The sequence below is a fragment of the Rutilus rutilus genome (genome assembly GCF_951802725.1).
Source record: "Rutilus rutilus genome assembly, chromosome: 6".
In the NCBI taxonomy this organism is placed as follows: domain Eukaryota; kingdom Metazoa; phylum Chordata; class Actinopteri; order Cypriniformes; family Leuciscidae; genus Rutilus; species Rutilus rutilus.
Window position 1 is genome coordinate 14,500,834 of NC_140214.1, and position 27,190 is coordinate 14,528,023.

The 27,190-nt window shown below is 38.9% G+C and overlaps 1 protein-coding gene across 1 annotated transcript in view; it reads left to right on the forward strand.

Annotated features, from left to right (window-relative positions):
- skila (SKI-like proto-oncogene a) overlaps positions 1-12,117 on the forward strand; it is a 29,536-nt gene extending 17,419 nt beyond the window's left edge. Inside the window, exons 3-8 of the mRNA XM_084412370.1 lie at positions 4,137-4,229; positions 5,874-5,959; positions 6,831-6,976; positions 8,552-8,814; positions 10,090-10,311; positions 11,268-12,117. Coding sequence (XP_084268496.1) covers positions 4,137-4,229; positions 5,874-5,959; positions 6,831-6,976; positions 8,552-8,814; positions 10,090-10,311; positions 11,268-11,516 — 1,059 coding nt within the window. The 3' untranslated portion in view covers positions 11,517-12,117. The remainder of the gene's footprint in view (positions 1-4,136; positions 4,230-5,873; positions 5,960-6,830; positions 6,977-8,551; positions 8,815-10,089; positions 10,312-11,267) is intronic.
- Positions 12,118-27,190: the final 15,073 nt, after the last annotated feature.

Here is a 27,190-nt window from a genome sequence, read left to right on the forward strand (position 1 = left end):
AGATAGGACCTGGTCTTGGATGACCAACATAGCTGCCCGGAGGTGTTGCAAAATTGGCCGCTTAGTGGACAGACTTTTCTTGAAAGGGACTTTGATAGTATGCAACAAACAACATGCTAGTCTTCCATTCTGAACACAGCCATTGTTTACAGATTGTAAATGATTTGCGTACTTTTCTTAAGTCAACTTGCCCTATATTAGGTCGCCGTGCACCCGGCTCACACATGTCCTCACTCCTTTTTTTCCCTGTAGTGCTAATGATGTGTGAATAGGAGACCTATGGAGGGGGTACAGTGAGGGGCCCCAGCAGCTCTCTGTGTGTTTGTGACTGAAAACTGCACGTATGCGCGGCTTTTTTCGCTTTATACATTCCCTCTGCCAGAGCTGCAACAGATGGACACACAATCACCCTCGTGTGCCGCCTTTCACACGGATTGTGCTAAACTGTGTGTGTGTGTGAGGTGCTTATAAATGAAAAAGCCACTCATGCTCAGTGTCACTCACAGTTTCACAAATTAAATGCTTATACACACATGTACACATAAAAACAGGACAGATATGCATAAAATGGCATTCCTAGGGTACACACGCGCTCTCTGAAAGGTCATCGCGTATTATGACTGTGTGAGGTTAGCCTAGATAAGATTCATCATCGGCCCGTGCGGCTTGTAATACTACGCTGTAATTCCCCACTTGCAGCGTAGCTGATAAAACGTGCGGGAACTGCAAAGACATCGCGTGTGTTTTTGACTTTTTCTCGTCAGCCTCTGTCGATACGTTGTTTTTTTTCGTAGCTGTTTTCGTCAGGGGATCTCCATCCATTGTTGGTAATAGTGATGTGGTCAGGCTTGTACATGTTACAGTCTTCATTGTCAGAGCCAAAGTAGAATTCGTGTTTGTGTGTCAGTGACCTCATTATGCCCATTTCGAGGGAAAACACTTGAATCTGATGAGGGTTTAAAGTGTTCTGTTAGATCTAGCAGGTTGTTTTGGTGCTGCTCAGGTTAGCGAGCTGACGTGGGCGTACGGGAGATCCGGGGCCGAAAGGAAACAACGCAGACCCTAGTACTGAAGAACGAAGGGTGTGTGCGTACGAACATGCATTTTCTGAAGGGTTAGGAGCAGCGGTGGTACGTTTCAGATGAGCGAGCTGCAGGAATGCTAACTCCCACCGTTGTGAGCTGTCTTTCTCTCTCACACACACGTTTGCTTATCACATATGCTTGTGACAAACAGGCTTTGCATCCTCTGGGTGTTTGTGTGGTGTTGTTCTGATTGCATGTCGAGACGTGAGGGATTTGTGTTAGTTACATTTGTCAACGATGCACAAGTAAATAGTGTTACAGAATATGATTGTGTGTGTGTGTGTGTGAGACTTTAACACACTAATTAAAAAGAGATTAGAGATGGGTGAGGTGTTGCGTCCCTGGAAGAGAGCGCGGAGAGAAACTCATAACAACCTGATCCGCAGGATTTGGGATCTTGAGTGACTCAAACGAGAAATAACCGTTTGAGAAAAACTGTCTGTTACAAACTGTGTACATTACAATGGCCTTCTCAGCGGGCGCTTTCTCACCACATTGTTTATATTTCACGTCATTTTTATATATAGTGGATTTATGTCATGTATCTAATTTTTTGCGTCTTGAGAGCACGAGACACCTTTTCCCGTGTAATTTTCTTGTGTCCTTGAGGGGAACAGAGCAATAACTCTCTCAGTAAACAGCGCCCACAGCTTTCGCACAACTATCACAATCACTGCTCGCACCATGTGCTGCAGGCCAGCTAGATAAATCCTCGTTTTTGTGTTTGTTTTGCTGTAAGGTCTTGCGTCAAGGCTGCACTGCATCTAGCATGTGATACAGCAGATTGGAAGCTCTAATATAAAGCAGTGTGTGTGGTGTCTCTATGGCGGTTCAGAATAGCGTACCACTCGTGCTGGTTCTGCAGTGTAGAAAGTAGATACTCTGCATAATATGCTAATTTTCGTGCGCAGAATCCTCACATGACCTAATATAAAATGTACTGTGTCGTACTGTGTCCCCAATGCCATGCACTTGATTTGACCTTCTATTTTCAGTATGGTGAACGAATTAAGAAGTAATATCCTATTATCTTTTTCTATGACTGATTTATTTATTATTTGACTGTCAAGACATTTTTGCTCAATTGTGGATTACAAATGCAAAATGTCTATTTATTTTCTTCTTTATCTCCACTTGATTAAATTATATATATTTATATTATATACAGATAAAAACTCAAAATATGAAAAAGGACACTAAAGCTGTGTCTGAAATCGCTCCCTATCCACTATATAGTGCACTATTTAGGGTGTCGGCCATTTTATAGTGGTGTCCGAATTCTGAGTGAACGACATCATTCCCTACATTCGTTCACTACTTTTACCCACAATCCTCTCTGAATTTGAGTGTACATCCAATGTACACTTGCTGAGACACTATTTCCCACAATCCAACACGATAAGGCGATAGAGCACGAATGAAAAATAAACAACAACGTCACCATGGCAACGGCGCACAGAAGATAGAAAACAATAATTTATAAGACCAGACGCCTGGTTATTTATTTATATATATACCGTTATATCTATATTTGAATAAACAAATGTGTTGTGTAGTGTTTTGTTCTCTTTTATTTTCACATATAAATGTAAAAAGTAAATAAATATGACAAGCAAGTGTTTTTATTATCTTTTTTTTTATTTTATCAAATAACGCAATAAACGTGAAAAATACATACAATTGTTACATACAATTCATACAGCCAAAATAGGAAATATTAAAGATGGGTAGGTAATGTTTATGACGAAATTGTTCGAGCTCTCTGGCGCGTGATAATTAGGTCAGCGTCTGAATTCGCTCACTCATTTTCGTTCACTCTTTGCTGATGTAGTGCACTCAACTGCCATTCACTATGTAGGGATTAGTGAATGAGTGAACGAGTGAGCGGTTTCAGACACAGCTTAAGACCCTACAGTATTTTCAATTTCACATATTGAAAGGACGTGGAACTTCTATGAACTCTTTGTCTTACATCTGTACTATCTGTTTGAATATTTTTTGCAATAAAAAAGGGGAAAGTATAGTATGTACTATTTTCAGACAGTATATACTGTACTGTATGCTAGTACTCTATTCCATACATAGCATATTGAGCCAGGTTTAAACATTAGAATTGCATACTTGGCTCTTGAGAGATGAGAACCCACAACGTTAACCGAAAAACATGAAGGAGACAGAGTGGGGACTGTGTGATTGCATGTGTCACGGGTGAGGAGGGAGTGTTGGCTGGGCCTTGAAATGTGGAGAGATGGGCCGGTAGACATAGTGTGTGCGTGCTTGTCAAGGTTAGACAGGCTCACCACTGCAGTGTGCTCATTGTTTCTGCCCCCCTCGGCAGCTGCCCACCCCTCCCTCATGCTGCAGTCCTCTTCCCTCAAGAAAAACAGCCCTATCTCCTACACGCACATTTTTTTGCGTTTAGCGCCGATGTGTGGGGTTGCCATGTCACCCCACCACCGTACAGCTGCTTTATGTTGTGCGACGACATCGCCATTCATTATTCAGCCTACAGGAAACAGGAGATCCCATAGTTCCCATAGTCTGCAGGAAGTTGTAATTTACTCCAGATAAAACATGTTTCTTCCTCCTCTGGCACCCACCCAACCACTACTGTTAGTGTCTCTGTGATGGAGGGACAAGGATGTGCGTTACACTCTCTGGTTTGCCCTGCCAAATAGAGGATGTTACGGATTATAAACATTAGAAACGCATATATGAATCTTCTGAAGAGAACTGTTGTTATGTCAGATGAGCGTAAGGTCTCTTCCCTTCTGTGTCAGCTATATTAGTCTCTGTCTGTGTCTGATAACCATCAGCACTGAGCTTGCCCCTGATTCGTGCTGTGTGACTCGTACACACGCACACATATGCACAAGCACGTATTGTTGAATACGTTTAGCAGAGGAGGTGACGGACAGATTGAGTGTGGTGATTTGTGCACAAGCTCTCTGATATCAGATGTATTACATGTCTGAACGATTGCAGCTAATTGTAAACACTCTTGTGAAATAAGGTTGTGCTCATGAAGCATGTGTTTGTGTTTTCTCGCAGAAGGTGGTGGATGACGACAGTCACGGGAGGAAGTCCAGTCCTGCACTCTGCCCACCTAACAGCAAGCTGTCTGATAACGTCCTGGAGAAAAAGGTACTGTCTATGTTACTGCATCGCTTTACACCAAAGTTCCTTTAATGCAAGGCTACTCGCTGGCATCTTGGGAACGCTCCTGGGCAACTATTTTCTACTTTCTATTTTCTCATGTCTTCTTGAATAGAGAACGTCTCAAATCTCCAACTCTGCTTGGTATGAAAGAACAGTTAAATCACTAATAAGTAATAATCTGACAAAAGGATTTGATAAAAAGCCTACATATATCTCCAAATGAATTCTTCTTCAAGTGGTCCGTATCCTCCTTGCCTCTGTTTACACGCAGGCACAGAACGGCCTCCCCATTCATCCACACACACCCTCTTCATCATAGAGTCACAGGCTCTCACTATCTTGCTCACTCATACTCATCACAGGCCTCAAAACCGACCTCACCCTTCCTACCCACCCCTAGACAACTCCCTCATTCACACCCCTTCCTCTCGTTCTGTCTTTGACTCACTCATTTCATTCAGAAATATCTAACTGTACACACACACACACCAGAGACCCAACAGTCATCCTTCCTCTTTTGTTTCCGGGTGTTCTAATCAGAGGTGGGCAGGGCCAGGCGTAAACAGGCTCCAAACTGTTTCATGCAAACCATTTTTAGAGGAGGGCCTTGTTTATTATTAACATGCACTAACTTTTGAAAGTTCAGGGTTGGTAAGTTATTTTTAAAGGTTTTTAGAGAAGTCTCTAATGGTTACCAAGGCTGCATTTATTTAAGTAAAAACGGTAATATTGTGAAATATTGTTACAAGAACCGCTTTCTATTTTAATTAAATGTAATTTATTCCTGTGATGGCAAAGCTGAATTTTCAGCATCATTACTCCAGTCTTCAGTGTCACATGATCCTTTAAAAATCATTCTAATATGCTGATTTGCTGCTTAATAAACAATGAACCCTTTTTTTTTTTAGGAATCTTTGATTAATTAAAAGTTTAAAAGAACCGCAATTAATTGAGGTAAATGTCTTTACTGTCACTTTTAATCAGTTGAATGCATCCTTGCTGAATAAAAGTATTCATTTCTTTCATTAAAAAAGTTCAAAACAGATAATGCTAAATACAAGTGTACATGAAGTCCAAAAGATTTTCCACCTTTGACAGCTTTGTAGTGTTAAATATATCCTTTCAAAATCCCTTAACATGAGAAACTGAGACACATTTTCAAAACAAGGTGTAAACAGAGCCTCACTTTCCCCCAGTACAGTTTACCAAGCATTTACATCAAGTCAGAAACCCACCCGGGCTGATTCACTAAATGCTGTCTTTCTCTTATCCTCTTCATTAATGTCTGTCAACCTCTGCTCTGTGGCCACTGATGGATGAGCTCCTCTCATGCATGCATGATATTACAGCAAGATGTTTGTACTGCTCTCTTTGTTTACTCTGCTTCAGGCATCCTCACCAAGTTTCCCTCTGTGTGTTTGTACATTTTTGTGTAATTATTGCTGTTCGGCCGCTCCTGCGCAAATGCTCTTGATAATCTGTGTGTAATGAGACCTTAAAGAACTTCTCTATTATTCATGCACAAATGTGTAGACACGTATTTTAATGCAGCTCAAACAGTCATTTCATATTCAAACGGCCTTAAAGTGCTTCATTAATATTGATATGTGCTTGTTTTTGTGTGTACAGGGCAACTCGCAGTCTTCGCTGGTTTTCAGTCGACTCTTTCCCGATATCAAAGAGGAACCAGGACACTGCCCCATCGTCCACCCGAGGTATGGCCTTTTCCCCCCAGCATTCCCTTTTGACCTGGGCCTTGTTTCAGGATTTCAATAGGAAGAAGCAAGTGCATATGATAAAATGGGCAAAATTCCGTAGATGTCATATACACTGAATCTAGGGATGTAGGAATGTCATAGAAACCTGGGTTCTTTTGATTTTGGCCAGGACGAAACACCCCTAGCAACCTCATAACAAATCACTGGCAACCAACAACAATGCCCTAGCATTGTGATGGCATTTTCACCACCCATCTTTTCAGACCATGTAAAAATGTATTTAAAATGTATATTTGCAAACCTCATTGAAGAATAAGACACTTGACCTGAAGGCTTGGAGTCAGTCGACAAGAAAAATAGTCATTGCATTGCATTGCTACCCTGGAAATCCAGAGTTCTCGCGAGAGCACAATTTGAATTTGCTGAGCGAGTTACTCTGGCATTGAGTAATGAGCTGCACCAATCACATCGGTGTATCTGATATAGGATATAGGACAATCACGACAGTGATTGGTCGTAGTGTTATCCAATTGCGTGCAGTGAGATTTTCAAATGAATGCTTGGTACTGCCCCTCGAGTTGGGCGATTTTTCATTTCTCAATGCCAGACCCTTAATCTTTCGGATTTGGGTCTGGATTTCCAGGCTATTGCATTGTCACACTTCAGCTAGACCCTTTTTTTTTCTCTTTTTTTTAATGCTAATTTATTTCCAGTCTGATCTGATTATTGCGATTTAGCTCTGTAGTGCATCATTACCTGCTCAGCTGTACGTGTGAATGGCTTTCTGAGAGCAACAATTCTCCTGTTATTGCTGGAGTTTTCAGTTTCAGTGTTGTATGTGCACTAATCTGAGGGTTTATGTTTGCAGTTACTACCTGTACACGTACGATAAGATGGTGGCCCCTAACGTGTCCCTGCGGAAGGAGGCAGAGGTGAGCCATGAGGTTCTGGGGGCCCTGCTTAAACAGCACTACAGCAGGAGAGCACTCACCCACGACAGCCAGCCCACCACAGGTCAGTACACGCAACGCTATTTAGTTATCCTAGTAAATTAATCTACATGCATGCACAAAATGTACAAGAATGATGAGGTGAGATGTTTATGGACATGTATGTGGTTGACTGACTCAAAAGGTGAGGAGCTGCTGAAAGTGTCTTGCTAATGATTAGTACAGCTCACATTTTGTTGCCAGTGAAGAGAGAGAATGAAAAGAGGCCGCTGGCTGTCCCTGCGAGTGTCAGATCGCTCCAGAATAGAGTACTGGGGGAGGGGTCTCCAGTCTCCACCGCAGCACACCACGTTTCCTCACGTCTCTCTCTCTCTCCTCCTTTCTCTCTGTGCCTCACTTTTCCTTTTCTACACTTTTTGATCCTCTTCAACCCCCTCTGGCCCACCACTCACCTCTCTGTGCTTACTGCTTTCTCGCTCTCTTTTTTGTGTGTGTCCCCTTCTATGTGTCTGTTCTCAATCCTGGCTCCCCTTTTCTCTCTTCTCAGTCTGTCTATCTATCTTTCTTCCCCCATCTCTCATCCTCAATTGTTTCTCTTTCTTCCATGTACCCGTTCTCTGTTCTCTTCATCTCTCTCGTTCTCAACCTGTCTCCCGACTCTCTCCTTTTATCTCTTTCACTTTCTTCCCCATCTCTTTCTCAATCCGTCTCTCTTTCTTTCATGTCTCTTTTTCTTCATCTGTTTTTCTTTCTTTCCTGAGTCGGTATTTGTTTTGTTATATCCACTCATTTGTCATCCTGCCTCATCTGTCTCTCATTTCTTTTTCTTCCATGTATCTGTTCTCTATCCAAGCTATCCTAGTCTTTCCTACTTCATCTGTCTCTCTCTTGTTCCCTCTTTTTTTGTTGCATCTATCCAGGCTCCCCCTTTCTCTTTTCCTTCATCTGTCTGTCTTTCTTCCCCCTGTCCCTCTTCCTCAATCTGTCAGTCTTTTTTCTATGCACCTTTTCTCCATCCTGCCTCCTTTTTTTCCTCTATCTGTCTTGCTTTCTTCCATGTATCCACTCTCTATATGTGCACCCTCTGTATCTCTTCCTCGATCTGTCTCTCTTCTTTCCATGTACTTGTTCTCATCCTTGCTCCCCGTGTCTCTTCCGTCTCTCGTTCTCCATCTCTGACTCATTCTTCTGAGTGTGACAGACAGGTCTTAGTCACAGTAGAGGCTAGCAGCAGAGCGAGGCTGTTATTCGGCTCTGCAGTGCCAGACCTGCAGCCTGCCTGTCCTACATTTAAATGAGCCGTATCTCTCACACACACACTCTTTCTCTCTCAGTCCCTATGGACTCCCGTATTGCTCGTCTAAACATGCATGCTAGGCAGCTGCGGTTTGCCTGGTTCAGGTGATTTGTATGTCGAGCCTGTGTAGCACCTTAGCAGCACTAAAAAAATTCAAATCAAGAAAATCTCCACTTTCCACTTGCCTCCCATTTCTGTGATACGTTCCCCTCTATGCTGACCTTCAAAAAGAGACACCCACAGAGAATTAGTCACACAGACTTTCAGCACACGACAGATAAAGGTGCGTGTGTGTGTGTGTGATTGCGTGAGTGTGGTTAACTCTTCTTCCCTTTCCCTCAGATCTTCCCGCATCTCCTTCCTCTGTCGCAGAGGAGGCCAAATCCCACCACGCGGGCGAAGCGCACGAGCGCCGCCAACCTCCTCCGCCAGTCGCCATGGAGACTAGCTCGGGCGGCAAGCAACACGCCCCCATTCCCACGGCGGGAAAAGACAGCGGAACAGAGGACGACAAGGACAGGATCATGCTGGAGATTGTGCAGATGTACCGGCGGCAGCAAGAGAAGCTCAATTCCACCCTTCAGAAACAGCTGCAGCTGGAGATGGTGAGACGCATCCCTACCTAAATCATCCCTACCTGAGACACAGAGGCTCTGTTCCAAACTCTAATGAGCTCTGTGTCTGCTGTCTACATAGGCAGCAATCTTCTAAGGATGTGTTATAACTCATAAGTAACTTAGTGGCTTCGTACTCTTGACTAATGCTCACAGTTGATTACAATAGACTAGAGACTGATGTTAACGTGCTAAGTGCAGTACTCTAATAATGTGTTTAATTAAATATAAATGAATGGTGACCATATATATTTAATGTGTAAGACTGATTTATATTTTGTTGGGAAAAGAATATTAAGCATGATTTTAAAATGACAACATGGTGTTTCTACAATTAAGTAATTGGCTTTTATGTGGTCACTCGACTAAAGCCTAAAAAAAAAAAAAAAAAATTACCTGGGAATTTTTATTTTCTATAAAGTTGACTTTTTTTCTGTTCACTATTAAAGAAAATAAGATAGAAACTTATATAAACCTATTTCTTATTGTTAAAAACTGGAGCTAACAATAGAATACAATCACTGAATAATGCTTAAGAAGGAATAATGAAAGTAGTAATATCAAATTGAGTAAATGTGTTTTATTTTTTATTAAAACATTTAATTTAGATTAGATGAATTATAGCCTACCTTAATACAAGCACCTTTTCATACCCTAGTTTGAAACCCCCTGCCCTTAGGTTTCATAAGCACAAATAATATATGGCAAATACACAATCAATAAAATTGTCCATTTTTAATTTTGATGCAATTTTTATCTATACACACACTGCACATATGCATAACTATGTGCATAATACAATGCATGTTCATAATTATTTCCTGCTGGCATTTTGGATGAAAATCATTAAGCTTGTCGTATCGCATCTGGGATTGCTTCATCCGCAAAATGATTCATACGATTCTGCCCTAGATTTTGGCCTAAACGGGGATCTTAAAACGCAGTGTAATTTTGCTTCCTTCTGTATGGAGCAGCCACCGTGTCAGGTGCACGCCTATGATGTCTAAAAATGCTCCTCTAAATAGGCAGCTCACTAGAGGTTTGATCAGAGCCAGGGAGATGGACTAGTTGTGTATCTGAGAAGCTCTTTTGTGGGTCCTGTGAAAAGAGAGGGACCTTGTTGTATAGTATAGCGTGTAAAGGTGAAGGCCAGAGCAGAATGGAGTATGTTCCAGTTGAGCTTTATCACCCTCGACTCGTCCACTACAAACCCTGACCTTTGCCACACATTGTTTGATGCATGTCTTCATGTGCGTGTGTGTGTAGGAGCTGGAGGCAGTGCGCGGGGGCGAGGCGGCCAGGCTGAGGGAGTTGTCTGCGGAGCAGCTGGAGCTGCAGAACGAGCTGGAGGCGGTGCACACTGAGCATGCTCAGAGACTGGGGGAGGTGCGGCAGGAGCAGAGACAGCTGGAACACCGACTGGAGCAGCTCCGGCAGCAGAGCTGTGCCTGCCAACCCAAAGAACAGGAGGCGCAGTACAACGCGCAGGTAAACGCGAGAGGGCAGAGCCTATCTGAGTGCGCCAGAATGACTATACCCAGTGTGAATTATTCCTGTGCCCAATGCAATATGCTGCATGTATCAGCACCGCTTATCTGTGTGTGGGAGTGAATCAGTAACGGGAAGAGAGATACGCACGCACACTGAGATGGAGAGTCGGTGCCTGGCTGACTTGCACACTGGGCCTGATTTCAGCGATTATTTAGGGCAGTGGTTCTCAAACTTTTTAGAGCAAATATCCGGTCTAATCAAATCAGACCATCTAAGTACCACCTAACGCACAAGTAGCCCATACGTAATGCTGATATTACTGCACATTTGTTTCGATCGCATACATAAATCTATTAAAATTGATAAATTACCAATGAGACTTCCAGAATTGTGTTAGAGTATCACATTTTGAGATCCATTGATTTAGTGATTGTGTGTGTTATGCGTCTGTTGCCTTTAATGTCATAAATGGAGTCTGTGACATCAGATCTGTTATTTTAAACCAAAACTATTAAAAACCGTTTTGGTAATTTAAATAAAGCTGAAATTAAGTTAAATAAAATACTAATTTTACGTGAAAAACTGAAAGAAAGAAAGAGTTACATGAGAAATATTTAAAAAGTACATAACAAAATGACTAAAACTTGAACTAAAATAAAAATGAAAACTAATGAAAGCCAATTCAAAATAGGAATAAAATCTAAAAAAGTATGCACATCATACTGAAATAACACTGCATTATATATGATATATATAAAGTGAGTCACTGAGGCATTAATACTTGTTGCTTTAGTATAGTTTTATAGTAAAGTGAAGAGAATGCAATAGAGCGACACAGTAGACCGACGTTTTACTATGACATTCAATTCAATTGGTATCACTGAGGTTCAATTTGGTGTTTTATGAAATATTTTGTGCGTTCCTATTTCTAACTCCTCTCGCTCTGTCTGCAGCTGTGCGAGCTGCGCTGTCGTCTCGAGCGCGCCGAGGCGGAGCGGCAGGAACTGCAGGAGGAGCTGTGCAGAGAACGAGAGGCCAGAGAGAAGCTGGAGCTCATGATCTCAAAGCTTCAGCTGCAGATGGTCCAGTCTGGCACCAAGGGAAGCCGCAGCAGTAGCCCTGCTCAGCCCCCGACCCCCTCCGCAAGCCCCCAATCCCAGCATTCCCCCGTTTCACCGGCCCAAGAGGTAACCTCCGGATAAACTCCTCCTGCTCGCCCCATCTCTCGCACACTTCCACGCCTGTAGCCCGGGAACGCGCTTGCCCACTCCCTGCAGAGACAGACAAACACAAGACCTCTGCAGAAAAGAGCAGCTCTCCCATAAACATTTCCCTTTGTGTTCCCTTAATGTTCGTTTAATTTAAAAAAGACTTTTCGTGTCTCCTTTTTTCCCCCTAAGTCAACCTGTCCTCGACCAGTCGTCAAGGAATTTTTTTTTTTTTTTTTTTTTTTTTGGATGTACATGTTTGTCATAATTTATAGTCGTGCTGAGAGGCTGATGGGACAGAGGAGGTGTTTCTTTTCAGTACTTTTTACCTCCTGTGTCGTTGGGACAGTGCATGAGTGCTTTTCCTATCCAAGCCCTTTGGATAAAGGAAACAAAACTGACACTCAGTAAAATACTACCTGTCACACGGAGCCCCAGGATGCCAAACAGCAAGACGCCAATGCCCTGCGGCAGCAAGAAACCACGTGGATGTTTACTTTTTATTCTCATTATGTGTAATCATTATTTCTTACAGAAAAAAAAGTTTTTGTTAATATCACAAAAATATCAGTAAAATATTATTATATAGAATTTCAATTCATTGTTTCATACAAGTGATTCAGAAACAGAGGCGCCCTTTACTGAGGCCCCCCTGGTTTAAGGTCATAATCCTCCCCCTCTTCCTTTCCTTTTCCCCTCCATTTTCTTTCCCTCCGTCCTAAACTGCCTGACGTTTGTCTTTTTCGGTCTGGTGTTGATTATATGTTTCCTGTCTGCATTGCTGACCCTTTGCAGGCTGGTATATGACAAACTCAGTTCATTCCTGTGTGATGCAGTAAGCAAAGACTCGCGTTCGCCCCCTGCTGGAGAACACTATGAAACTTGGCCCCCATTTAAAGGGATGGTTGACCCCAAAAATTTGTCTCACCCTTATGTTGTTTCAAACCTGTATGAGTTTCTTTCTTCTGTTGAACACAAAAGAAGATATTTTGAATAATGGTGGTAACCAGACAGTTCACGGCACCCATTAACTTCCGAAATATATTTTTCCTACTATGGAAGTCAATGGGTGCCGTGAACTGTCTGGTTACCACCATTATTCAAAATATCTTCTTTTTCAGAAGAAAGAAACTCATTAAATACACAATTTTCATTTTTGGTTGAACTATCCCTTTAACTACAAGGAAAATCTGCAGTTGTTCAAATGAGGTTTCAGGGTTTGGTGCAGTTCACCTCACTCTCATGTTCAGCATCGAAAGAGTTCCTGTAGTGTCAAAGAACTTTATTGGTTCAGTTGATTGGAAATTTCAAGACTAAGTAAATCAACATGCTATCTTCAAACAAAGCACACAGTTGACCTTAAATGTGGAAATTTCTTAGTGAATTTCCTCAAGGATCCATTAGAAGTGTAATTGGAGATGTAAAGCATTGAAGTACGTCACAATCTCTCATAAACCAGAGCTGATTTCTTTATGCTGATAAATTCCCTACAGTTTTTGAATGCTGGATTCTAGGTTAAAGCCCGCGTGAACCGGAAGTTGCAAACGACTTTTCTCCAGTGTTGTGACGTATTTCCAAGTGAAAACGGAATATTGAAGAGAGGACGGGGTTTTACTTCAGCGCTCCTCTATCTCTGCTCATAGCAGACTAACGGTTTGAGGGCAGTGGTTAGGCGTTTTCAACCCATCAGAAAAGGAAAAGTAACTTCAGATTTTGATGAAAGATTACCACGGCAAACACATTTTTTTTCTGTGTATTAACTTGCACGGATTAATTGTTCACCACAAGACTAGTAATATGCGCTAACAAAGTAAATAGGGTCAATTTTGATTTCATGTCAACTTTAAATGATTTGGCTGTTTTAGGATTGGGTGCCTGAACTTTCTTTCTTTCTTTTCATATTCCCCCTCTTCATTCCTCTGTGTCATTATTCTGGATGACTAAACAAACAGGTCTGACGGAGACAAAGAAAACAGACAGGGGGCCAAGGGAGGGATATTAAGGAATTACTGCTGTCAGGTTAGCTCTGTCACTGGGGGTTGAGGAGGTGCACTGAATGGATGCCCACCATACATCAACTGTTAGATGGACACAGAAAGTGAAGTGTTTTTGCCAGTAGTGCAGTTTGCTCATTCTTTCTTTCTTCAGTTCCAAGTGAGTTTGTAAAACAATATTAGACCGAAATAATAAAGGCTTTTTATCCATGATGTACATATTTCGTATAGAACATTCCACTGTGCGCAATCCATCAGTTCCAGAATCAGCGTTTGTCTAAACCTGATAATGTGTACAGTGCAAAACCTCTTAGACGTAAAAAGAGGAGAACACCCTGATTTATGTGAATATATCGCAGCAATGAAGAATTTAAAAAAACAAGACTATATTGTAAATGAGTGCTTTGCCATTTTTTAAAAACTTTTCTTGAAATTATTCAGAAATTATTTAATGTATTAACTAATAAAGATTTATATACACTTTGTACATACGGTAGTCATTAATATATTAACTAAATTCTTATAAACAATCTTTCAAGGTTTCTGATCACATTTGCAAAAGTTGGGTGTAGGCCAAGCTCTAATTAAAATGTGTGTTTTTTTTGGGCCTGAAGAGTGGTTGTTGATAACGTGTGTATGGTGGTGAGGGGGGTGGGATGCATGATGCTCAGAAGAACCCCTACACTCCATCCAACGGGGATTGGGAACAGTGACGTACGCTGCCCCGGTACCCACTGTCTCCCTACAGTGGGTCATTTCGTCCCTTTCATTGGAGCCCACTGAGTCTGACAACCTGTTGTTATTTTGGGTGGTGTTCGCTTTTCAGCTTTTCCTCTTCCCCATAATTTGAAATTCTTACAAAGAAGGGAGTGAAGTAATGCATGTATTGTTAGATACTATATTGTTATGCTAAAACAAAAGATTCATTATTGCTAAAGTGAAGAGTGATTTTTTTTTTTTTTTTTTGTATTCTCTCACACATACAAGCTTTCAAACAAATGTTCCTCCATATTGTCTGAAAAAAGTAAGTCTTTATGTAAATAGACACAAAATGTGCTCAAAGAGCCTAATTTAGATGCCAGAGACCAGAGACTTTTGATATGAGAGATTGTGTGTGAGTGGCAAATGAGACATGCTTACTGAACGGAGCGATTTATTTTATTTTATATTATATATAGATTTCATTTGTAGTTCTTTTGAGAGATTGTAGCATTTGTTTTGTCACTGTAATACATTACATCGACTACAATTTATGTACAGCAAGTATTAGGTTTCTTTTATTTTCACCACAGTTACCTCTGTAGCAGCCAGTTTCAATGCTGTTTTTGATAGTTTTTGGGTATCAAAGTGTATTTCTGAAGCTTTTTAGAGTATACCTTTTCATTTGTATCGTGTAAATTGCATTTTGTACACAAGGGGGCGCTGTATATATTCTATATAGAATGCCATGTTAAATTTGAATTATGGGCATAAGAATACAGTACTCTTTAGACTCTAGAAACAACAAACCTGTTTTTGGCTTTTGCAGTATTAAGAAAATGAATACAGATAACGTTGTACATATTTGAGAGGTGTGAAATATGTTGAATATCTGATGTGTATAGGCCTGGTATAATATAATTAGCAAAATTGTACCTTTAAAGCAACCTAATACTAGAGTTTTCCAGCAAAGCTACCATGTATTTTGCATTCTAAAGGAAAATATCCCATTTTACTGGGTATAATGAATAATGTGGCTCCCTTGTGCTGATTAATGGCAAAAAGAGACAAAAGAAAATTACAGTTATATAAACCGAACATTTTTTATATTGGTAAAAATACACGTAGTATACAAACTACCTGCCAGCACAGCATGTGTCCCTATTATATCGATCACACCTTTTCTAATGTGTAACTGAGACATTAATACTAAAAAAAAAAAAAAAAAAAAAAAAATCAGATGTGATGCTTTTTTTTTGGAGAACACACTCAACACTGTAATAGAAATGATATTGTTTATGACTTTTGTAAACAGCAAAGATATTTAAGTTGTAATTCTGAGATATGAAATGCAGTGTTTGTGTGTATCATTGCATATGTTGCCAATCCTACAGTGTGATGAGTTTTTTTTGCTCTTGCATGAAAATGAGACGTTGCTCTCCTACCTCATGTTGTGATATAAGATGTTTTCTAAAGCAGATGACACATCTCAAACTGTTTATCATGATTGATATTTACGAGTTGAATACATGTACATGCTTTTAGCTAATACCTCAGTTGTATCTAGTATTTTATTGTTTATTTCCCCTCTTTCAGACATTGTACATATATATTGTATAGACAATGAACTTGGATTCAATTCAAGTAAAGTTCTGTAGTGTCAAACCGGTTGTGTTATTGTACTTTTTGTATTTTTAGCACATGTACTTTGGCCGATTTAGCACTAAAGCTATGAAAATGTCAAATATAAAATGGGAAAACACTTCAAATGTGTTAGCATTAAAGCTAAAATTGACATTTAATTCACTTAACCCTCATCCTTCCCTTTTTTAAAAAATGGTGTTCATCGGAGGGGTCCAAGACCCCATGACTTTTGTCGCACTTGAACCACGAATACACACACACACACACACAAAGAATGGATTGGAGGTCAAATTGACCCCCATAGGAATGAATGGAATGAGAGGAATGCTTCAGTACACATACAAAAAAAACTATAAATGCTTAAAAATTCAAGCTTAAAATGCTAAAACAAAAAATGATTTTTTAATGTCTACATGTGTATCTGAATGCATACTGAATAAAAACTGACTTTAGGACCCATGGGGTAACAGCTCATTTGCTCCAAATAGTGCTATAAGGCCATCATGAAATATCATGTTATATTATTATTTTTAGGAGAATGGGGGATAATATATATATATATATATATATATATATATATAATGCCTGCAGAAAAGACATCTTGCATGGGGAAAGGGGGGCAAGAGCAGTTTCTTTCCTTTTTGTATTTGTATTGAGATTAACATATGGTCCAGAACGATAGACTATAGGGTGTAAAACCATAAAAAGCTATAGGCCTATGTTTCATTATGTCTTGTGGTGCTGCTTCGCTGCAATATGAAAGGTGGACCTTGGCTCTGTTCCGCTAAAGTAAATGCTTTAGAGAGAGACCAATTTCTGTACAGGTCAGTCTTTGGACTCAGACCTTGCTTCTTTTGCAACCTGTTTTTTCAAAGAGAGATCTCTCAACAACTTTATTTTTCCTTAGGCAAGAATATTATACTTGAGTGTGACTTATATTTTATTTAGAAATATTAGAAGTGATTTTAAATGTTCATGTTATGTTTCTTTATTAAACTTTTAATCCTGATTTTGGATGAAATATTATTATTTCTCATTTATTATTATTTGATCATCTGCATTTACGAAAAAAAAAAAAAAAAAAAAAAAAAAAAACAAGAAGATTTTATCATCTGACTGGACCTCCTCCTTGCATCACAGTCTTGTGGAACAGGAAGTCATGGCTGGACAATTTCATGCTCCTAGTCACCCTGGTATGTGTAAATGTGACAAAAACTCAGGCCAAACCTGCATAAAAACAACTTTTACAAACCCATTGCAAATATTTTATTGAAAGTATAATCTATCAAATGCAATTAACTAATCATCTAATACCATTAAATATTAAGTGTCTATATGTGTTCTTGTATTAATTTTCAGGGCTTGTTTTGTTTGTTCTGTGGATGCCCCCCAGCGGTGAACCATTGAAATTTCGAAACAACCTCGTTTACTGAAATCACGTGACTTTAACAGTTTGATTCGCGTTCCGAACTTTCACAGTCTATGGTTCCGAACCATTCAAAACAAGATTCGTAAAGGTTTCGAAACTTCACGAAGCAGTGTTTCAAATGTGTTTTCAAATGCGTTTGTCTTACCGAATGTATTCTGTCGGTCAGCAATAACCTGTCACATTAAGTGGGCTGAATGAACATACAAATTCATTATCTGCCAGTATTCCTTAATCTCACTTAAATCATCGTATTTTGAAGTTTAATCATCACATAACGATTCCTGTTTTTCCGTCTCCAAATTTCAGACATTTTGAAATGATAATTAGGCCTACGATTTTTTTTTTTAATTATAAATCAATATTTTTAAAATAATAAGACTTTATAGATAAAACTTAATTCTTGATTATCGCAACAACAACAAAAACAAGCTCTTTGATCATCAAAAATGTATGATACTGACACGTTTTGTCCAACAAGATCATTTTCACAGATGAACACAACTTTTAGGAGTTTTGAAGCCTAAATGCAGTCGCCAGAAGTAAAAAGCTACATAGCCTCTCTATCTTCCAGAAAGAACAAAAGGTTACCCTACCTAAGTCATCTACATAGAGACATCAAGATTAATAAGAGAAAAGCATTGAACATACACTTCAAATGATAATAATTTTAAACACATCAAACTATATGATTGCTTAAAATATGATTGATTACATTTGATTAATTGATATTTAAGATATGAATGTGTATCTTTTTCTTTTTCTGATTCATCACACTGTTTTGACCAGCTGGCTTCTCAAGAGCAGTGGCGCTCCGAACGCTTCGATACAGTGAATCATTTTGCGAAGTAATTGGTTCAATTGATTCAAAGCTTTGAAAAGCTTTGTTTCTCCCATCACTAATCTGTAGAACAAGTAGGTTACAGAATGAAATATCATTTGCAAAATATGCAAACACTAGCCATGAATAAGGCTATGCCACAGGAGGATACAGCTGGCCTTCAAGGAAAAGTAATGCATGTTGTTAAGAGCAGTCATCCAACATTAATTTCCCTATTACATTTGCATTTATTAAAACATATATTTGTCTGAATCTGTCTTTTTTTTGGTCTATTTTGTCATCTCAGTGTGTCAAGGAGTGAATATACAGTAGTCAACACACACACTCCTGCAGCAGGGGTAAAATCTTTGCGTGGCAAGGGCCACTCAACCTGTCACTCAACCCATCACCGCTAGGGGCAGCTGCCACTCGACCCGTCACTGTTATATGCACCTGCCACTCGACCTGTCACCGTTATATGCGCCTGCCACTCGACCCGTCACAGATATACGCACTTGCCACTCAACACATCACGGATATACGCACCTGCCACTCGACCCATCACCGTTAGGGGCAGCTGCCACTCGACCCGTCACCGTTATATGCACCTGCCACTAGTGTTGTTTTTGGCGGCCTGTTTTAATTTTAGTTTTAGTCTAGTCTTTGTGTCAAGCTGTCGTTTTAGTTTTTATTAGTTTTAGTCACGTTCATACTCTTTTTAGTCTAGTCAAGTTTTAGTCGACGAAAACTGATGACATTTTAGTCTAGTTTTAGTCAACGAAAACTGATGACATTTTAGTCTAGTTTTAGTCGACGAAAACTGATGACATTTTAGTCTAGTTTTAGTCAATGAAAATTGTATTTTAGTCTCTTTTTAGTAATGCAATTCTATTTAACCCAGTCAATATAGAATTTCAAACAAGGTTATCTTATTAGTATATTTAGGGCTGTGACGGTGGCAGTTTTTTTTTACCACCGTGGTAATGGACCAACTACCGGCGGTGGTTGGGGGTTATTTAAAAAAAAAAAAAAAAAACTCGTTTTATATTTCCACACAAAGACGCGTGATATAGGCTACACTCTGCGCTCTGAGAGGGATGTGGGACACGAGCAGGAAAGAGACCATCGATCTCTTCATGATATCTTCGTGTTTTCTACTTGATGTTGGTCTGAAGAGCGAATTTTATCCTCCACAAGGGCGAAATATTAGGCTGTTTGAGATTGCGCTGCCAGAGAAAGTGAAACTAAAAATCACCCGCGCGTGTGAAACTATGGGTTCACGCACAACTCTCTCATTCGTCGTGACGTTATAACATTTCGTCTCGTCTCGTTTTGGTCAACGAAAATGAAGAGACATTTTAGCATAATTTTTATTTTGTAAACCACATTTAGTCTCGTTTTTATTCGTCAACGATATTGCATTATACATGTATTTTAGTCATCGTCACATGACCAGCATTTACGTCTCGTCTCGTCTCGTTTTCGTCAGGTGATAACGGTTCGTTGACGACAATATTTCGTCATAATTTTCGTTGACGAAAGCAACACTACCTGCCACTCGACCTGTCACCTTTATATGTGCCTGCCACTCGACCCGTCATGGATATCTGGGCTTGCCACTCGACCCATCACCGCTAGGGGCACCGTTATATGCGTCTTCCACTAGACCCGTCATGGATATACGTGCCTGCCAATCGACCCGTCACGGATATACGCGCCTGCCACTCGACCCCTGCCTCGGGACCTTTCACAATATGTAAGGTGTTTTTTTAAACAAAATACAGCGCGTATCCCCTGTAGCTAGCGGGAGCAACATTAACCAAACACTCTTCACCTACCTTACAGCTACCAGACACTCCGACTGATACACATGATCAAATAGACATGCATCCCGCGTTTACTTCTACTCTTATTTAGCCTACCTATTTGCCACCTTACTTTATTTTTTAATTCTGCCATTTTAATCTGGAGTTAATCGCGAGTCATGACACCTACTAAGTGTTGCGTCTACCTCAAGATCTCTAAAATACTGCTCTTATTTGCCGTCTTAACTTACATTTTATTCGCTCTTTTTGTTCATAATGGAGCGCGTTGCATCACCTACAAGCGACGCGCCAGCCACAACTTAGCGTCGCGCCTGCCTCAAGATCTCTCACTGTTTAAATCTACCAGACACTCTGATTTATGTAGTCTACGTGTATAAACAGATAGTAAAATTCTGCTCTTATTTGCCATCTTATCTTACATTTTATTCGCTATTTTTGTCCGTAATGGAGTGCACCAGCCCAAGCGTCGCGCCAGCCACAAGATCTCTCACTGTTTTACTGCCTGATACTCCGACTGACATGCTGAAGGGGGAAAATCAGAGGAAGATTCCTCTCTACATCGATTTGTTTGGTTTTATGACATGTAAACAGTGAGAGATCTTGAGGCAGGCGCGCGCTTGGGCGTTCGCAAAAATAGCGAATAAAATGTAAGATAAGATGGCAAATAAGAGCAGAATTTTACTGTCTGTTTATACACATAGACTATAGTTATAGGTGACAAGGTGAAAAGGTTATAGGTGACAAGACGCGCGCTCCATTATGGACAAAAAGAGCGAATAAAATGTAAGATGTGTAACAGCGCAGCGCTTCTGTGTTGTACGTCACACGCATCACACACATGACCAGCGTCAGCCAATAGTGAGCCTACGTGCTGACGTACAACACAGAAGCGCTGCACTGTTACACTATGTGAACTCACTCAGAGGCCCACACAGAAGAAAGTGAATAGTTGAATAAAGTCGTTATTTTTGTTTGTTTTTTGTGCACAAAACATATTCTCGTCGCTTTATAAACTTATGGTTGAGCCACTGTAGTCACTTGGACTATTTAAACATTGTCTTTTCTAACTTTCTGGGCCGGCAAGTTTCGATCTCACTTGATTCAGCTTTCAGATTTAATAAAAAATATCTTAATTTGTGTTCCGAAGATGAACAAAAGTCTTACGGGGTTGACAGAATTGTCATTTTTGGGTGAACTAACCCTTTAATACAATTACAATTAATTTGGTTTGTCATGATTCATTTGTGTTCATAATCAGTAAAAAAAAGTCTTCTAACAAGAATAAACACATTTGAACAATGCAATTATTATTGTATTATTAATTATTTTAACTATCTTGAAACTATCCAAGTTCAAGTCATTTTCGTCGGAGTAAGATGGCAGTTTACTTTCTCTTAATTAATTACTGTTTAGTTCTGGTATTTAATAACTGTAATTACTGTTATTACCGTTGTACAGTAGAATTTATATACGTCTCAATGTAATAATAATACTAACACTAATACAAATTATCATCAAAACTAAATTTAAGGAATAATACATTTTTCTTCCATGTTTTAACAGTAGGCTAAAGCTCATTGTGCAGCACGTTGTTTGACAAAAAGTTTAATTTCATTTTATTAAAATAAATTAAATTCATGTTTTATGCCTTCATTTGATTAGCATAAAAGCACCACACCGAATTCGTGTGAAAAAAAACATTTCATAGATTTTTTTTAAAGGGGTGGTTGATTATGATTTCACTTTCTTAACTTTAGTTAGTGTGTAATATTGCTGTTTGGGCATAAACATCATCTGCAAAGTAACAACGCTCAAAGTTCAAAGCAAAGGGAGATATTTTCTTATAAAGAAATTGCTTTTTAAGGACTACAACAAACTGCTGGTAGGGACTACACCACATTCCTCCCAGGTTAGTGACATCACTACCTTATAATTTACACAAACCCCACCCCCTGAACACGATTTATAGATTATCATGACAGAATATGCTAATCAATGACTAGAAGATAACTACACATAAGCTACATAAATTCACCAACTAACCATTCAGAAATGTCCTGTTGCATTCTACATGTTGTCACTTCTTCTTGAGTCTCTCCATCTTTGTCCGGTTTGAACATAAAAGGCTAAAAGTTTTTTAAATTTTCAGTGCATGTGTGTGTGAGGTAAGAGGACATGAGTTGTTTAAGCTCTGCCCCGTGCCGGGAGCAGCAGCTCATTTGCATTTAAAGGGACAGACACAAAAACTGAGCCTTTTTGCTCACCCTCAAAAAGTGACAGTTTTAACATGCTATATAAAAATATCTGTGGGGTATTTTGAGCTAAAACTTCACATACACACTCTGGGGACATCAGAGACTTATTTTACATCTTGTGAAAAGGGCATTATACCACCCCTTTAAATAATTTTATTCAACCATACCGTCTGACAACACCACGTAGGCTATTTGTAACACGCCCGCTCCGCGACACTAGTAGTTTCAAGGGTCTTGACAGAGGTGGACAAAGTACACAACTTCCTTACTTGAGTGAAAGTACAGATACTACTGGTCAAATATTACTCTGTTACAAGTAAAAGTTGTAAAGACTGATTTTTTCTTAAGTAAAAGTACAGAAGTAGTTGTTTTTAAAAGTACTTAAGTATCAAAAGTAAAAAGTAAATGTCAATGCATTGTTTTATTATTGTTGCATTGTTGTATGTAATACTTACAGTACCTTATGCTGTTGAATCTATGCCTGCCTTCCCTCATATCAATATCACATGTAGAACACAGTTCCAGTAGTGGGATTGAATGTGAGATTGAATAAATTACTCAATAACGTCCACAATGATTTCGGTCACCCAAATGGCTGTTTCCTCAAATAGTGCCCTATTTAAAGTTTTTTGGCTTTTAGTATGAATATGTTAGCCTTACTGTTATCTATAAGCTAGTGCGCTCCAAAACAATGACAAAATTAGCATTTAGAAGACCAAACCCAACGTTGAAAATGAAAATCAGGTTGATTCTCAGATTGACGTTAATCTCCAACGTTGGACAGACGTTGTATTGTGGTTAAAAATGAAAATCGTGTTGACGTCAGAAACCAACATCAGTCGTGTTCTAACGTCAACCTGACTTTGATTTCCAACCAAAATGCAACCAAAATCATTCCCTGACTGACGTTACTACTTTCTACTCGAGGACCTTGACAGAAATGTAGTGGAGTAAAAAGTATGATATTTGTCTTTCAGATGTAGTGAAGTTAAAGTAAAAAGTTTCCACAAATAATAATACAAGTACAGATTCTTAAAAAGTGTACTCAAAAAAAAAAACAGTACTCAAGTCTTGAACACCAAACCCCACACAGCTTGCATGTGTCAAAGCTATTGTGCCAAGCTATCATTGCAAGTTTTATCATGACTGTCGTTGTATAGGGACAGTAGCAGCATGCCACGACATTGATGTAAAACCTTGTCATAGCATACGTATTATAAACATTATGTATTAATAAATAACCCCTTTTAATAGTCAGGTATCTCCCCTTTGTTATTTAAATAAAAATTAATTTAAAGAATAAAAAATAAATTTTTATTGAAGTACTTTTTTTATTTTTTGTATGCCACAAGAGAGGAAATGCACAACAGATAGGGGTTCTGATATCTGTTCTGACCAGTGTTGGGTAAGTTACTTAAAAAAAGTAATTAGTTATAGTTACTAGTTACTTCTCACAAAAAGTAACTGCGTTAGTAACTGAATTACATAATTTCAAAAGTAACTAATTACCAGGGAAAGTAACTATTGCGTTACTTAAAAAAAAAAGAAAAAAAAAAAGAAGTTTAAATGTAAGAAATTTAGAAAATTACTTATAAGAAAGATACCCCCAATATGAAATGTTAAATGAATGAAATGGACACTAAATAGAACATCTTATTATTATAAAACATTGTACACTAATCTACACTATTTTAATGTTGCTGTGGGACAATGTGAGAGACAACTATTAAATTAAATATTAATACTGAACAATGTATCAACATAAATAATAATATAATATTTTGGGGGTTTATTTTTATAAGAGAACTTCATCATCAGAGGTTATTTATTTTAGCCAAATTCTAGTCATGTTTGCCGCATGTGTTCACAACCGTCAAACAAATATGTTTGAACATTCCCTGCAGGTTATTTTGGAGTTTATGTTATATAAACTAATTAAAACATTGCATATGATATGATACCGATATGCTACAGATATTATTCTAATGCTGAAATGTGTAATTTATTTATAAATAAAGTATTTATGCTCGGACACATTCGGTCTCTGTCGCGCACTGTCGAGCGCGTTCTCGGACACACTCGGTCTCTCTCGCGCACTGTCGAGCGCGCTCGCGGCATTCGCCTCGCTTTTGTCCAGTCCGGCGCCTCATAAACACACACACACACACCAGAGAAAAAACTTTGCAGGTCCTATGGCTGAGAGAGAGCCTACTCGGATGAAAACCGCTTCAGTGAGCTCAACTATAGTAACGCCGCATTTTTATTGACAGTAACGGTAACGGCGTTGTTATGGAGGAAGCAGTAATTAGTTTGATTACTCGTTACTGAAAAAAATAACGCCGTTAGTAACGCCGTTTATTTATAACGCCGTTATTCCCATCACTGGTTCTGACTTTAGCAGCAAACTTGAAGCATAAAGGCAGGACACTGAGGTCTGAGGCAAAACACTTTGCCATTTGCCACATGACCTTGCAAGAATATATAGTCTATAAGAATAATTTCCAACATTCACTTAAAGACACACAGTTCTGTAAGATTTCACATAAGTATTTTTCAATTTCAGTGTTGATATAAAAATATTTTGTAGTTCAAATGTATTGTAATAATTTACCAAAACCTGATTGTTACCTTAATCCAGCCACCCAGCCACCTACCTACCAACCTTCTTTTTTTTCTTCTTTTTTTGTACTAGTCTTTGTCTTTATACAACCAATTTAACTTAGTGAAGTCTGTGCACAGGTAAATTAAGTAAATTTGAAAGTGATGTTAAAGAATGGTTTTATTTTATGAATGTTGCAACTGCCCCTGTGGACTGCCAGTTGCATTTGACTGTCTATTCAAGTATAAATTGTATTATCTTGTGTACATGTTGCAGCAGTGTGGGAGGGTAGCTGACAAATGGGGGTATGTTGTAGGGGAGCGCGGGGCACAAAGTAACGCTTTTTGACTTTCTCAGTTTGTGTAAATCTTCTTATGGTTCAGAGTATTTTTTTTCCCACATTAATTTCCCACATGTCTAGTACAATTATGTGTTTTTGTTTTATTAATACAGTATATACTTTTTTCTTGATATACCCCGAAAGAATGGAAGTGAAATGTGACAACATGCCCCATAGGTGGGGTACATTGTAACATGTGTGGGGCACATTGTAACATAACATATGACAGCTTAAAATGTTATCTGATCTAATAAAAAAATATACAAAACAAACTAAAATATTTTCTAGATAAAATACAATTAAAAAACTTTTTCATATAAAATAATGGCAATTTTTAATAATTAAATATAAACTCATTTTTGAGTTTTGACTATGAACGCATGAAAACACAGCTATACAACATAGTTCAAAACAAATAAATAATTAGTAATTTCTGAACATTGACTCTCAGTCTTTATTCACCCTTTTCTCACGTTTTCTCAAAAACTAAAAAAAAAGTATAGAATATAATAGCATATTTCTAATAGGGGCACATTGTAACACAGTGTTACAACGCCGCCTGCACAACTGGGATTTAAACCCTGCTAGTGTCTTCTGCTAGTTAGTGAAGCATTAAATAACTATCTCAACTGTTAAATAACATCTTGGAGATTAAAATAATATAGTTTTAGTCTTATTTTAAATAAACACAAAAAATAGAGATGAAAATTTAACTTAAGTAAGAAATTTACTTTTGCTATGGTTTAATAAATGTCTATGGATATCTTAAAAAAAAAAAAAAAAATTGGGGCGGAATTTTTTTTTTCTGTATAGTGTTGATATGGCAACTAGTAAATACACAAAGTTTCATCATCCAAGCATGTGCGGAAGTATTTAAAACAAGCGTGTTACAACTAGCCCCGTGTTACGTTGTGCCCCGCGCTCCCCTACTGTATTAAAATGTTGGCTTTCCAATACAAACAGTCTCTGAGAAACTAAAGGAAATGCAAAAAGTGTTGCAACCGTCTCAGCTCTTCCCTCATTTCCTTTTTGGATGAAATCCCTCTGATGCGGTCTTATTCTTAAACGGCAAAAGTATCAGGAAGTCAAATAAACCGGTCAGACTGCTAGTTTCATGACTATTCCACATACACGTGTATTTTCCATGTAAACCTATTACCATGTAAACCTATTCATTGGTTCAGTTTATTTGTATAGACTGAAACAACACTTCAGGAGCTCTACGTTTGAAGCAGAAATATAAGGTTACTAACCTGTTGGTATATAACCTCTATGGTGGGTTACTAACGCTGGCACAAACTAAAAGATTTTTTAAAAATCCATAGATTTTCAAAATGTGAGAGACCAATAACAGACTCCACTCAAACCCATCGAACTCAAAACCAGAATCCCGACTGTGTGTGTGAAATGTGAATGGGTGGGAACACGGAAAATCTCGCAAAATCCCTCGTGTAATGTGACTAAGAGTAAACATGCATGGCGGACTACGGAAAAGAAGAAAGTGTGATAACAGCGTTTGGACCATATAGGCTACTGTAAAAAGAGACTTACACAGAAAAAGAAAGAAAAAGGTTTGGATGATGAAGTTGTGGAGACCTGTCAGTTGCGGAGCTCTCACCTCCAGCTCGAGCAGTAACGTGAACAAGTATTGATACTGCGCGTGCGCGAGCAAGAGGAGGTGAGCTCCGCGATGGAAGTTTGCTTTGGACGTTTGTCCTCGGGCGGGGTTCCACTTCTTCCCCCCACACATCAGGATTTATGATCGTAAATATTGAACATGTTGTTGGATATATTTGCATATATCAAATATATTTGATATATTTGCACCTCACACCATTGGAAAATCTAAAATAATCCGTAGAACCATCAAGAAAATCGGAAGCGGAGAATTGGGCCCAAAATCGGCTCGATTAGCCTGTAGGGTGGTTGCTTTAAATTTACCTCAGTAGGCCTAGTCTTATAAAGGGTGCTGGTATAGCCTATTCACTTTTTTTTCTACAAAAGAGAATCACTCTTTTTTTTCTTTACAAACCACATGTGTTTAATTTTCTTTTTTTTAATGCAA